At 35.8% G+C, this 12,794-nt stretch overlaps 1 protein-coding gene across 5 annotated transcripts in view; it reads right to left on the bottom strand.

The window, feature by feature from the left end:
* Positions 1 to 12,794, bottom strand: part of DNM3 (dynamin 3) — a 533,160-nt gene that overhangs the window by 85,588 nt on the left and 434,778 nt on the right. Inside the window, exon 17 of one of the 5 annotated variants that reach the window (XM_069478344.1) lies at positions 7,476 to 7,487. The exons of the other annotated variants lie outside the window; for them this stretch is intronic. Within the exon in view, the coding sequence (XP_069334445.1) occupies positions 7,476 to 7,487 (12 nt within the window). The remainder of the gene's footprint in view (positions 1 to 7,475; positions 7,488 to 12,794) is intronic. 5 annotated transcript variants of the gene reach the window in all.

Here is a 12,794-nt window from a genome sequence, read left to right as displayed (position 1 = left end):
GTTGCACAAAAGATAGTTATTTATCATATGAAAATGAGAAAATGGCATTGGACCAAAAATCAAAATTGCTCATACTATTAAAATTTTGTGTATATCTTCTCAGAATTTCTATGTGCAAATATATACAAATAAATCTCATCCTCTACAAATTTTTTAAGTGAAATGGGATTATGCTATCCAAGGTGTGCACAATGGGTTTTTTAAAATTAAATCATGAAAATTTCCATTTAAATTTATACATATAAACATTATTTTTAAAAATTTGCTTTATACCATTTCACTGAATTGCTGTATCATATTCTATTTCTGTGGTCCCCAACTCCCAGGCTGTGGACTGGTACTGGTCTGTGGCCTATTAGGAACCGGGCCACACAGCAAGAGATGAGCGGTGGGCAGTGAGGGAAGCTTCATCTGTATTTACAGCTGCTCCCCATTGCTCACGTCACTGCCTGAGCTCCGCCTTCTGTCAGATCAGTGGTGGCATCAGATTCTCATAAAAGTGGGAACTCTACTATAAACTGTCCATGTGAGGGATCTAGGTTGTGTACTCCTTACGAGAGTCTAATGCCTGATGATCTGAGGTGGAGCTGAGGTGGAGCTGAGGTGGTGATGCTAGTGCTGGGGAGCAGCTGCAAATATGGATTATCATTAGCAGAGAAATTAACAATGTAATAATAATAGAAATAAAGTGCACAATAAATGTAATGTACTTGAATCATCCCAAAACCACCCCTTCCCCATCCATGGAAAAATTGTCTTCCATGAAACCAATCCCTGGTGCCAAAAATGTTGGGGACTGCTGCTCTATTTGACCAATTATCGATGATGGATATTGATGCTGTTTTTAAACATTAGTAATTATAAACAATGTTTCAAAATCATCTTTGAATAAATTCCTTTGGATAATTATTGACTCATTTGATAAAAACCAAGACATAACCAATACATTGACTACATATCACCAAACTGGCCTCCACGGAGGCTGTACGCACAGTCCACCACATGCAGTACAGGAGGAGGACAATCTCCTCGTTACCGCCTGTCATGACTTTCTCATTTCTCTTAATGTGAAGAAAGCTCAATGATGACATTTGGCTGGCTGTTTTAATTTACAATTCTTAGTTGCTAGTGAAATTGAACTTTTTTGTCATATATTTATTAGCCGTTTTTTGGTGGCGGAGATCTTAAATAAAGTTCTATTTATTTGGCCAGCTGTCTTGTTTTGTTTTTGCTTTTTTAAAAAAGTAAATTGAATAGAAACAATTCTATTTTGAGGATATTTAATCCTTTGTTATTTTATGCTGCAAATATTTCACTAATTTGTCTTTCACTTTTTAACTGTTTACTGACTTCTGTATGCTTTAAATTTGTATGTAGTTTAAGTATTCATACTTTTACTATTTTCTATTTCATTAATTTTTACTTTAATCATTAATTTCTTTCTTTCTTGAGGTTTTTAGATGCTCTCTTTCCAATCTTCTAAATTTATTTACTTCCATTTAAAAAAATTTCATCTAAAATTATTAATTTTTCTCTTTGTATAGGATTGGTTATATCCTGCAATGTTTCCTATAGAACGTTTTCACTGTTATATTCCAAATAGTTGGTAAATTAAGTACTAATTTCCATTTGGATCCATTTTGAAGTGTGTTTTCTCATTTGTAAGTAGATAGGTTTTTTACATTTAAACTTGGCCATATATCTCTAATTTTCTGTAGCTTACTAGATATTCAATAATTGTATATTTTTTAAATATACACATATATATATATCTTTTAAATCAAGCTTATTTCTTATTTCAATCACATCCATTTTCACTTTGGTTTTTGCCTAGTTGCTCTGCCAAAGATAAGAAGAAGGCTTTTAAGCTCTCTCTACTGCAGTGATTCTGTATGACTTCACTGTACAGTGTTATAAACACATTAAGATAAATTAACCAATGAATTCCTACTTTTTGATAAAAATGCTCTGTAAAGGCTTAAATTTCAAAACAAAGCTTATCGCAATGTAACTTCTAAAATCATACTTGATGATAACATGTTTAATAACATGTTTTCAAAACAGGTATAAAGAAATTCTTTTATTCTTTGAGCAGTGTTAAACCAATTCCATCTGAAAATATCATGAAGCATACAAAAAGAAGACGTCTACAATACTACAAGAGAAAATATCTCAAAACTGCTATGATATCTTAAACATTATTTTCCGTTAACTAGAGAGAAGTTCATTTTGGAAACAACAGAGAAAATAAAAATATATAAATAAACCCTAATTACCCTTCAGAAGTTTCTCTACTGTCATCCACTATGAGGTCTCTGAGCAGCAGATCCATTCTTGCTTCCCTATAGAGTCTATTTAGCAAGATCAATAAATTTGGGAACATAATATAGATTCCAATTTGCTTCTCAAAGTTTTCTACCCCCTATTAAATAGTCCCTTCCCTCCAACTGGTTATGATTAAAGTCAGGGGGTTCAAAAACTAGGCATTAACAATGCTCTTTAAGGCTGGTTTGCCAAAAAAGAACCAAAGGTTTACTGGTGTTGCAATGATTGAGAGACAATTTATTTTTATATACACATGGAACTAAAATAACACTTTGAGGCCAGTGAGTTTTAATCCTTTCTTTTTACTTTAACGATATCCTTATTGGATTATGCATAAATGTAGTCAACCAGGCTTTCTTTAAATCCCAGGGCAATACATTTGATAAACTTCTTAAGAAAATCAGGGAAAGCACATACCTTATTCAAATAAAATGAATAATCCTAATTGAGTTGACTATATCTAAGCTGCTTAGATTGTTCTAACTTCTAGTCATGCATTTTAAATATTAGAGAAGAAATGTACATTATGACACTGTACTCCCTGCTTCTTTCATTGGCCAAGATTATAACACACATCATCAGTAAGGCATTTCCAGGTTGTGAGGATAAGTTTTCAGTGGCTATCTGTATTCTCTTACACATGACCAAGGAAAATAATTTAGGAGTTTAAGGTTTGGCATAAAAAGGCATAACAAATTAACATGGATTTAACATATGTTCTCTTCAATATACATTTTTGGTTAGATTTGAATTGGCAAACTCTACCTTTGTAAATGATTGTTAGAATCCAATGGATCACCAAAATAAGTACTCCAAGTAATAACTATTTTTCCCACTAACAGAGACTGACCATGTCTACTGCCTTTGCTGGATGTGTTGATAAATCACCAGACAAAGTTTGTATTCTGAAAATTTTTTTTATATAGATAGGGTCTTGCTTTGTTGCACAGGCTGGTCTTGAACTCCTGGCCTCAAACAATCTTCCTGACTTGGCCTCCCAAAGTTCTGGGGTTATAAGTATAAGCCACTGTGCCTAGCCCAAAGTATTTTTTAAATGCTATAAAAACAGGTGTTCAAATCTGATTTTCCTTTCATTCTTCCTTTCTTAAGTATCAAAACCCTCCGATAAGTATAATTTAAAAATTCTGTTTTAGTATGTTTATGTTCTATTTCTCCTTTTCAAATGATCCTTTTCTCCAAGCAATATAGTCAACATTATACTTCTGCTGGGAAATATATAAGAATCCTTTAAAGGCGGTACAGGAGCAACGTATGTAACCTGAAATTCTGTATCCCCCATAACAAGATGAAATAAAAAAAAAAAAAAAGACTTAAGTAGAGTGATTATAAATTTCTCTTTCAAAAGTAATAAAAGATTCATAAGGGAAGAGGTTAAATGTAGCTTTTTCTTTTAACTGAAAACTCTTTGCAGCATTAATTTCTGAATCTATGATTCTTTTTATTTATTTATTTATTTTTATTTATTTTTTTGAGACAGAGTCTCACTCTGTTGCCTGGGCTAGAGTGCCGTGGCATCAGCCTAGCTCACAGCAACCTCAAACTCCTGGGCTCAAGCAATCATCCTGCCTCAGCCTCCCGAGTAGCTGGGACTACAGGCATGTGCTACCATGCCCAGCTAATTTTTCTATGTATATTTTTAGCTGTCCATATAGTTTATTTCTGTTTTTAGTAGAGATGGGGTCTCGCTCTTGCTCAGGCTGGTCTTGAACTCCTGAGCTCAAACAATCCGCTGGCCTCGGCCTCCCAGAGTGCTAGGATTACAGGCATGAGCCACCACGCCCGGCTTATGATTCTTTTTAGTTTTCATTTATGTATCTGTACCAATATCATTAAGAAATTTGAGAGCTTTTGTTATAGTATTTTTATTCCTTACATTTTAGGTTTTTCTGTATCTTTAGTTTGCCTAATTTACTATAAAAATATTTAACTGAAACTTAAAGTCTTTAATAAAGAAATAAAATTAAAAGCCTATTAAATTCCTAGAAATGTCCACCAAAAGAAGCTACCAAATTAAGGAAGGAAATTAAACAGCTTCTCTCTGGGACAAAACATTGAGATTAATTTTTACCTGAAGGTCTCAGTTCTGAAAATGACATTCTGATTTACATTTGTACTCACCAAACAAATTTGAAAAACAAAACTACCTCCCTGTTACTGTATATATTTGTTCACATTCCCAAAACTGACTCGGGTGTCCTGGAGAAGACACTGACTTAAAATCTGTGGTCCAGGGAAACCCATCTTAAGAGGAGATAGACTTTCCCCGAAGCAATTTAGAATATCACTATGCCAACAGAAAAACATTTTCAAAGGGAAAAATAAGTAATAGGCCTGGAAAGAAAATTTTTCCTGAGCAACTGTGATCTCCTCACAAAAGGAATATTTGCTTTTTAAGGAGAAATAACAAAATACATATGATTGCTCAAGGAGAAATGTGAATCTTGGTATTTTGTTCCATCATGCATTCATAATGTAAATCTAAATATGCATCTATATATTATAGAAGTTAGATTTCCTGGAGTTTAGGGACGGATGAAGCAGATTAGTTTAGTTGTCCCTGAGAAAATGAATAGCAGGATTGTTCCACACACCCCAGATTATGTGTGTGTGTGCTCTGCACTTAAATGCACGTGGGAGATAAATCCATCCCGCTCATCTAAAGAAACATTAATTGAGCAGACTTCATTTTCTTTAGAGTCTGGTTAATATCATAAATAATAAAATGCCAAGCGCTACATAAACAATCCGCCTTTGCAAGTGTAAAATGAGTCACACTTTACAGCTGGCTCACGTATATGGCAGGCAACAAGTCAGGTATGTTGCCTTGGGGACAATTCAGAACAAGCATTCCAGCATAGGAGGGAAAAAAGAATCTCATATTCTTCTTTTGAAGAATCCAGATCTATACTCTGGAGACAGCACAGCTTGTATTCCAGTGTTTTCCATTTATACTGAAATTCTAAGCTACAGGAAAATAACATGCAGATGTGCTATTTATGATTTGAGGAGGCTCGTTTCATGCCAAAATCTATGGTCAGTGTAATGATTATATTTTAAAAGTATAAGCATATATTTTTAAGAGATATTTATTCATAGCAATTAAAAATAAGGCATGGGGCAATAAATATCAGCACCTCCAAAGTATCCACTCTGTAACTCAAAATCAAAACACTAAATGCTTGCAGCTTTGACACCTTTCAACTGACACTCTACCTCTAACCAGCACCCGAAGAGCCCCCACAGCATGTGCACAAATGTTCATGATGCAGATGGTGACTGAGGGTGCCCGGAGATCTTGGAGGGCCTCCTGCAGCATCCTTAGAGTCATCCTTAATGAGCGATAATTTACAATTTTTGAATTTTATTGCTCATTGTATTTAATGATTTGAAAATCAGTAAAACTGTATTAAACTGAATATTTATTACCCTGAAGAAATTAATCAAACAGGACACAACAAATAGATGACTCCTGCTATGGAGAAGTATTTTCTTTTGGGAATTTTACAAATGTTCTTAAGTCATGAGTGAATCACTAGTGAAAGAGACAAATCATAAATGCTTCTTGAGTGGTCTAAGAGTTAGCACCTCCCCAAAATGTCAGCAGCTGCTTCCCTGGTCTTCAGCATGCACAGACTCTCTATTAGTGCACTCAGAATTAGCCCAGCATACTTTTTAAAGAATTTTTGTTTTTCAAACAAGAAATGAAGCACATGAAATTCCAGATAGAGATTCAGTGTAATGCAAGGGACCTACATTAGACAGACTTCCTACCCAAGAATTGAAATATATCATATGGTATAAGAACTAAAATATGAGTTTTTATATTTTGTCCAAATTTTTTTCTAAGTGGTAATATTCATTACAAATATTATTCTTTACTTTGTAGAAGAAATCTTTAATCAGTTTCAAAAGTTACCTGCTATTTTTTAAAAACGTTTACCATAAGTAGGCTGAGTTCACCTCTTTACTCCTTCACAAATGCCCATCTTGTGCTTTTCTGGTAATATTTTAACTTTATTAAATATTATTACTTGGATCATAAGCAGTTATATCAAGATATAAATTTATAAAGTGATACATTTTCAATACCAACCACCTATGTCAACTTATCCCATAATAGCACATTCCATCAAATTAAACTGCACAAGATTTCCCACATTTGTTTTACATTCTCTATGTATGGCTTATGAATAGCAATTCTGATGAATTCCAGCTGGTTTAAATATGCAGGCCAACTTTCTATAACATTCTTTTCAATTCTTATTGTATTCAATGAGGCCCATTTTAAGTGGGCCACCTGGTAGGATGAAGCATTAATATATCTCCACAGAAAAAATAAGAAAACAAAGCACCCTGCTAAACTTAAGACCATCTTCCCAAACTACACTATTATTATATTTCCAATTTAATTGAGAAGTAGTTCTAATCTTTGGGAAAAGTTGAATCAAAATTTAAACAAACCAGCAACTCTATGAACTACTAAATTGTTATAATAACAACATTAAAATAATTTTCACCATTCATGTGTGCTTCCCAAATCTATCATACATATTTTGGCCTCCCCCTCGACTCCCCACACCCTCCTGCTTCCATCCAGGTGGAAGACATCAGGGGCGCAGAAGCCAAGTGAGATGTTGACCCCACCCTCCTCCATCCATTTCAAGGCACCTTCAAAGCCAGAGCTCTGATCTTGTTCAGTTTCATCAACAAAGCCAGCCATGCTGCTATTTAAGACTCCAGTTTGGGGTTTTTATAACTGCACATTAACATAAGAGCTTTGATTTCTAGGCAAAAACTTCAGCTGCACTGAGTTTCATCAGATTGCCATACACTTTCTGGGGAAGAAGCTTCATTATTAAGTCTTCATAATCTTTGCTCTCAGTGTCCAGCTGTTTCTTTAGAATATCAACCTCTCTGAAACTGCCCAATAACAGCCTCTAATATGTTTCCCTTCCAAAAGGTCAAAACAGAACAGCCCTTATGGTAGCGCAAACACCCCCCCCCCAACACGTGCACACCCTGCACGATTCGTGCACGGTGACGATGACAGTCATTCCAGCGTGCACAGGAACACTCTCGTCAAGGCATGCGGGAGTGGAGTGGGGACTGCAACAGCACAAAGAACTTACTTTGTTGTTCCCCTGTGCGCGTAGCCGCAAGGAAAAGAAAAAGAAATATGTTAAACATAAAATTATTTTAAAATTATGAGGTTTTTCTTGTGAGAGCAACGTCAAAATAAATAATTTAACTGTTCGCTGATATCCCATACATATACATACAGCGTCCAGAGCTCATGGGCAAGTCAAAAGATCCACGCAGGTTAAATGAAATCATACGTTCATAACGGCAGAAAATTATGACAGAGATTTTTCCCCCTTTCTTTCTACTCAGAATACTTGGGGTACGGGAACCTGGCCAAAAGGAGTTGGTTTGAATTGGTAATAAGTGAACTGTTAGCATGAAAGGCAGAGCATTTAGTGTGTTGGCTTGCTTTTTCCTGACAGCCCCTCCTCCAACATGCCAAGCAGTGGAAAATTTCATCAGCCAGTGCATTTTTAAACAAACACTGCATCCTTGGTTTCAAAGAAGGTGGAAAAAAAAAAAAAAAAAAAAAGGAAAGGAGTGGGTGGTTCTGGGGAGACAGGGTAAGCACACCAAGTTACGACCTCGATCTGTATACCATTCCTTTATTTTGTAAATTACGAGTTTTGCCTTGGGTTGGCACGGGAAGCGAAGACTGTATAGTGAGGATGCCGCCAAAATAAACACTGGTCCACATTCAAGAAATGGGTCTGGAAAGGTTAGTCACAAAAATGTAGTCATTTCTAAAAGCGACACTCCGGGTAGAGACCCAGAGCAGCCAGTGGCGGGTGGTGGGCGAATGGCTCTCCTGTTACAAACCAGAGCTGCGAGAGTATGATTTATATCAAACGGTTTAACTCACATATGGCCTAAAAAAATAAAATGGTGATTCATTACTCCCGGGGCAGGCGAGTCCTCACAAGGTCAGATCCTGTGGGGCAGACAGGATGGGGTATGGGCCGGGAACAGAGATGAACTCTTTTCACAAGGGGCCCAGAAGGAATTTCTCACTGAGATGCAGGATTGGAGAGCTGTGAGCAAAGTGTGTGCATCTGCGGAGGAGACCTAGAACAGGGCGGAGCAAGAGGTCAGGCCGCAGATCTGGCTTTTAGTTTTAAGCAGAGGATGTGGAGGGGGATATATTATACCCAGAAATTTTCTGGAGAGCGGTAAGGCAATGATCCTAGGAGAGTGTCTTTTCTAGAAAATAATGCCAATTGGTGACTCTGGGGAAATGCCTAATCCAGGGACCATCACGGCCATCATATTTAATAAAGGAAACATACATTTAAAGGCACTGATAAAATGGTGTGAAGTTTTTTGGCACTGTGAGTTGCTATGATATAACTGTTAACACACTGGCTTATCTGAGACATAAATAATGGTGTAAGAATGAATGAAGGGGAAAAAGAGAGTCCTTTCTAAAGACTATGCCAACTGTTCAATAAGGCAATAAAGATCCCTACTGGGAATTTTATCAGGAGTAAAAGTCTATTACAGAGAATAATGGGACCCTGGTTCTCCAAAGAAGTGCAATATTGCTGAAAATACCTCAAACAGATGGAGTTTATTGCATTCCACGGCAGTGCAGCTTTTGATCTACCAAATAAGTTTCAGGAGTTCAACCAAGTATTTCTGCACATTAGGGAATGACTGGCTTCCTCACTCGATGGCAGATGGTTCTGTTTGTAGTGGCAACAGTGATGTCACAGAGTAGGAGGCCTTAATCCTTAAACACTAGAAATACGCAAGCAGAGGACGGACGTGGTGTGGCTTGGCCATTTCTTGTTTCATTCAATCATTTCCCAACTGTCTCCTCTGAGAGCGGCATACAGTCATGAATGGTGAATACAAATGCTTTATCATCCCCTTCACTATGCCGTGTGGCAGCAATTTATGTTTAGATCTCTGAAAGCACTTCCACTGAAGAAAAACCAAGACTATTCAGAATTGGCCATGTAGCTGCTCTGTGCTCTGCAGAAAAACCTGAGAATAAAGTTATGTGTAGGGGGGCTAAGCGTCAGGCGTTTTAAGTCTTGTATTATTAGTCTGTTGAATAAAAGCATAGGAGTGGTCCTCATCACATTAATAAATATTTATGGAGGTCCACAGCCATTCCTCTTGTCCCCCTAGAATGATACACAGTCCCTTTCCTCTATTATTTGACACAGAGGAAAATTCACATTTAGAGTCTATCCAAGAGGAATTTCTGAAGTAACAAAAGGATTTCACTGTAAGATGGTTTCAATCTGCAAAGCAGTCCTAAAAACATCAGTTATTGCTGGGAAAGCCCTGAGTTCAGAATCAATAGTGAAGTTCCAGGGTGTTTCACTTTCTACTATCATTTTTAATCTCTTAAGAAAAAATACACTACTGGGGAGAAATATATATATTTCTATTGTGTGTGTGTGTGTGTGTGTGTGTGTGTATATATATATATATGTTCTATTCTATATATCAGCTAATAGAAACCTCTTAAAAAGTCCTGAGGTGTTGGACTTAAATATGCAAAACTGAATTTGTACCAAATTTGTTTCCGGGGCATGCGTGGATCTGCATGCAGGTTGCTGTTTCCAGCTGGGCAGCTGGCAGGCATCTGAGGGCGAGCTTGTGAATTCTCACTTCCCCAACAGCCTCTCTGCTCACTCCTGACTGGCTGATGGAGCTTAAGGCTGGCCTGTCTCCCCAGGCCACATCAGGGCTTCCGTGAAACAACTCAGCTTCCTCAGCCAACAGATATCCCCAAATCCCACTGCTAGTTTCCAAAGAAAGGAAAGGACTACTAAATTGGGAATTACAGCTTCGTGGACACATTAATGACTTTGAATAATGAAAATAACGGATATGGGGCATTGAACACATTCACCCAGTTGAAGGCAGAGCTAGTTGTGATGCACAAAAATCTTCATTTAATCCTATAAAATCGCTCTGAGGAAGGGACTATTTTGAGTTTAGAGAAGAATAAACAACTAGAGAGTTGAGTAAGTTGCTTGAGCCACACAGCTAATAAATGGCAGGCTCAAAATTCAACTGGGATTTGACTTAAAGTCTACCTCATTCTACTGCACACATCATGTTTCAAAGAATTTGAATTTGGAATTCCTTAATGTTTATATATAATTTAAGTCATACTACAAGCCAGCAAAACTACCAGAAAAGTTAACTGTTTGTTATATCATGGTCTTTATATATTTAATCAAATTCACATTTATTTGTAATCATATTTATAGGAAAATTTATATACATGAGAAAGCAAAAGAATGTTTTAAAATTCTTTAATTGTAGCTTCTAACCATTGATACACACACACTGTATCTCAGTCTCATCAGTGAAAATAACAATAAATCCACTAGAAACATCTTTACTTTGAAACTATGTAAAAGTCTTATACACTTATTTAACTATACAAAACTTTATAGTAATTATAATTTCAATTTCATGGCCAAAGAAAATAGAGCTAAAAGAAAAATAAAATTCTCCTAAATCCAAATTTAGATTTAAATATATTTTTAAAATATGTGGCTGCTCCAAAATATCAGGTGACGGACAGAATGGTAAATCTGTGACACAGAGGAAGTTATGTGTAAGTTCACAGGGTAAGTCAGTGGTCCGAACCCAGGACTCTGATTTCTACTTTAGGGCCATATACTCTACTGCTCAGGTAAGAATTCTATGTTTTGCTTTGGATCCAGAAAGATTAAAGGAGTAAAGGAATTAGAAATTGCACATGGGAAAATAGAAGGTGACTGGAAAACACATGTGGGAAAATGGTTGGGCTGTCGCATTTCATATGGTGATATACTGTAGTTATCATATTGTAGAGTAATTATTTGCATCTCTCTCTTTCATTAGACTTGGAATTCCTATTGAGTAGGAACTGCATTTTCTTTATCTTTGAGACCCTGGAGTCTATTTTAATAGTGACAGATGAAGGGAAAGACAGAAGGGAGGAAAGGGAGTGGAAGGAATGAGACAGATTTTTTAGAAAACCTAAAGAGAAATGACTTGAGAGACAAAAGAAACGGGGTAGCAGAGCATTTTGATATGAGTGACATAAAAACATTCCATCACTTACATGTGATGGAAAAAAATATGGTGAGAATGTTATAAAAAAGTGTGCATACTAAAAAAAATTTGTCCAAAACACCATTTCACTCAAATTTAGGTGAAGGCTATTTCTCTAAATGATGTCAAACTTATACAATTTAAAAAAATGATCTATGTAGAAATTTCTTTCCAGTCAAAATGGAGGTGTCTTATGCAGAAAGCGGACCTTGGTGAGTTTAGACTCATGTCCATCTATGACACGTAAGTGTTTCGTTATTAGGGCATCAGTTGTCAACTCAATGGTTTATTGATACAGAAGAGAAATGACACATTATTCACAAATCCTAAAAATTTACTTAGACAGAGGCATCTGTTATTAGGTTAATCTGTTTTCATCAAATCTTTCTACATTAGGAAGAACTACCTAAAAGTCATTCCCTCCTCCCAAATATAAGTGAGAGTATTCACAAAATGGAATCTTTAGATAGGCATCCTGCTGGATTGATTTCAGTAGTTAGCTACCATTTAAACATCTGAAAGTCAAGCAATCATGTAATATGACCTGTAGGACTACAGGGTGCATTACAAATGCAAATACTGTTTATGATGAAAACTAAGCAAAAGCAACATTCATGGTGCACTGTTAAGTTTAATTTCCTGTCTTGCCTTTGGTTTATAGTAAAAAAAAAAAAAAACCCTTTGTCTTGATCTTCCAAGCAATTGCACAAAACGGGTGTTTATAAACAAATAAAAATGATGTAAAAAGAATCAAAATATTGTGTAGGATATCTCCAGATTTCCTTAAAATTGAATATTCTGATTAAAAATAGAAAATATTTATTTGACTGTCCTTTTGGTATAGAGTTATAGACATATAAAAATCCAGACTTATAAGAACATTTTAAGTTTTAAGCTTACAAACACTTACTGCGGAATGAGTAATTTTGATTTTCCAAGACAGTTATTCCCTCACAAGAGATGCATTACATAACTTTTTTAAATAGTAAACTTGTCTGTTGCATTTAAATTAGGTTTCATTTATAAAATCATGACTTAATAAAACATTTTCATAAGCATTATATTTGCATGTTCTGGAAGATACACACACACAATTGGTATTTTATATAACCAAGCATATTTAGAAGACAGAAAATAGTATAAAGTATTTACAATCTCGCTGGGCTATATTACAATATCCACAGTATTTTAACCTTCCTGTAGCTGTTAAAGAAAATAGTTTGTGATAAAAATGATAGTAGTAATAATTCTAATAATTGTTATTATAAACAAAAAGAGTGCTTATTTGTGCCCACCCCGTT

Source organism: Eulemur rufifrons, chromosome 8 (assembly GCF_041146395.1).
Source record: "Eulemur rufifrons isolate Redbay chromosome 8, OSU_ERuf_1, whole genome shotgun sequence".
Lineage (NCBI taxonomy): Eukaryota > Metazoa > Chordata > Mammalia > Primates > Lemuridae > Eulemur > Eulemur rufifrons.
The sequence above is the reverse complement of the archived record's forward strand: the minus strand, read 5'-3'. Positions and strand labels throughout refer to the sequence as shown.